The following is an 845-nucleotide window of genomic DNA, read 5'->3' as shown; positions in this document are numbered from 1 at the left end:
TGGGTGCGTGCGGCCCGGGGCGGGCGGGGGCGGCCGCGCAGGCCCTGACCGCGCCCTCCCCGCAGTGGCCCTGAACTACCAGTCGGAGGGGCGTGTGCTGCAGCTGAACCGCGCCAAGTTCAGCGCCAACGGCGGCTGCGGCTACGTGCTCAAGCCGGACTGCATGTGCCGGGGTGAGCCGGGGCGCCCAGGCAGCGAAGGAGCCTGCTGCGCAGATCTGGGCTCCCCCACAAGCTGCGAAGGCGGTGGCCGCCCCTCAGGACCCCTCCCCACACCTCCCGGACCCCAGGCCCCTGGGCCCCTCCTGGGCCGGCCGCGGCCCAGACCCCTCAGCCGGCGCCCTCCCCAGGAATCTTCAACCCCAACTCCGAGGACCCCCTGCCCGGGCAGCTCAAGAAGCAGCTGGTGCTGCGCATCATCAGCGGGCAGCAGCTCCCCAAGCCCCGCGCGTCGATGCTGGGGGACAGAGGGGAGGTAGGGCCCCCCTCGGCGGGCGGGGGCGGGGCGGGTGCACGCCCGGGCCTGACGGCCGCGCCCCCAGATCATCGACCCCTTCGTGGAGGTGGAGATCATCGGGCTCCCGGTGGACTGCAGCAAGGAGCAGACGCGCGTGGTGGATGACAACGGTGAGGGCCCGGGGCCGAGCGTCGGCGCTGCCCAGCGGACGCCCCGCTCCCGGCGAGCCCGGGGCCGCGGCTGACTCCCGCCGGCCCCCAGGATTCAACCCCATGTGGGAGGAGACCCTGGTGTTCACGCTGCACATGCCCGAGATCGCGCTGGTGCGCTTCCTGGTCTGGGACCACGACCCCATCGGGCGGGACTTCATCGGCCAGAGGACGCTGGCC

The 845-nt window shown here is 74.0% G+C and overlaps 1 protein-coding gene across 1 annotated transcript in view; it reads left to right on the top strand.

Annotated features, from left to right (window-relative positions):
- Positions 1 to 845, top strand: part of PLCH2 (phospholipase C, eta 2) — a 46,488-nt gene that overhangs the window by 17,457 nt on the left and 28,186 nt on the right. The window contains exons 14-17 of the mRNA XM_012734528.1: positions 42 to 173; positions 350 to 474; positions 542 to 626; positions 718 to 842. Of these exons, the coding sequence (XP_012589982.1) occupies positions 42 to 173; positions 350 to 474; positions 542 to 626; positions 718 to 842 (467 nt within the window). The remainder of the gene's footprint in view (positions 1 to 41; positions 174 to 349; positions 475 to 541; positions 627 to 717; positions 843 to 845) is intronic.

The sequence above is a fragment of the Condylura cristata genome, unplaced genomic scaffold, assembly GCF_000260355.1.
Source record: "Condylura cristata isolate star-nosed mole 26May11 unplaced genomic scaffold, ConCri1.0 scaffold00058, whole genome shotgun sequence".
Lineage (NCBI taxonomy): Eukaryota > Metazoa > Chordata > Mammalia > Eulipotyphla > Talpidae > Condylura > Condylura cristata.
The sequence above is the reverse complement of the archived record's forward strand: the minus strand, read 5'-3'. Positions and strand labels throughout refer to the sequence as shown.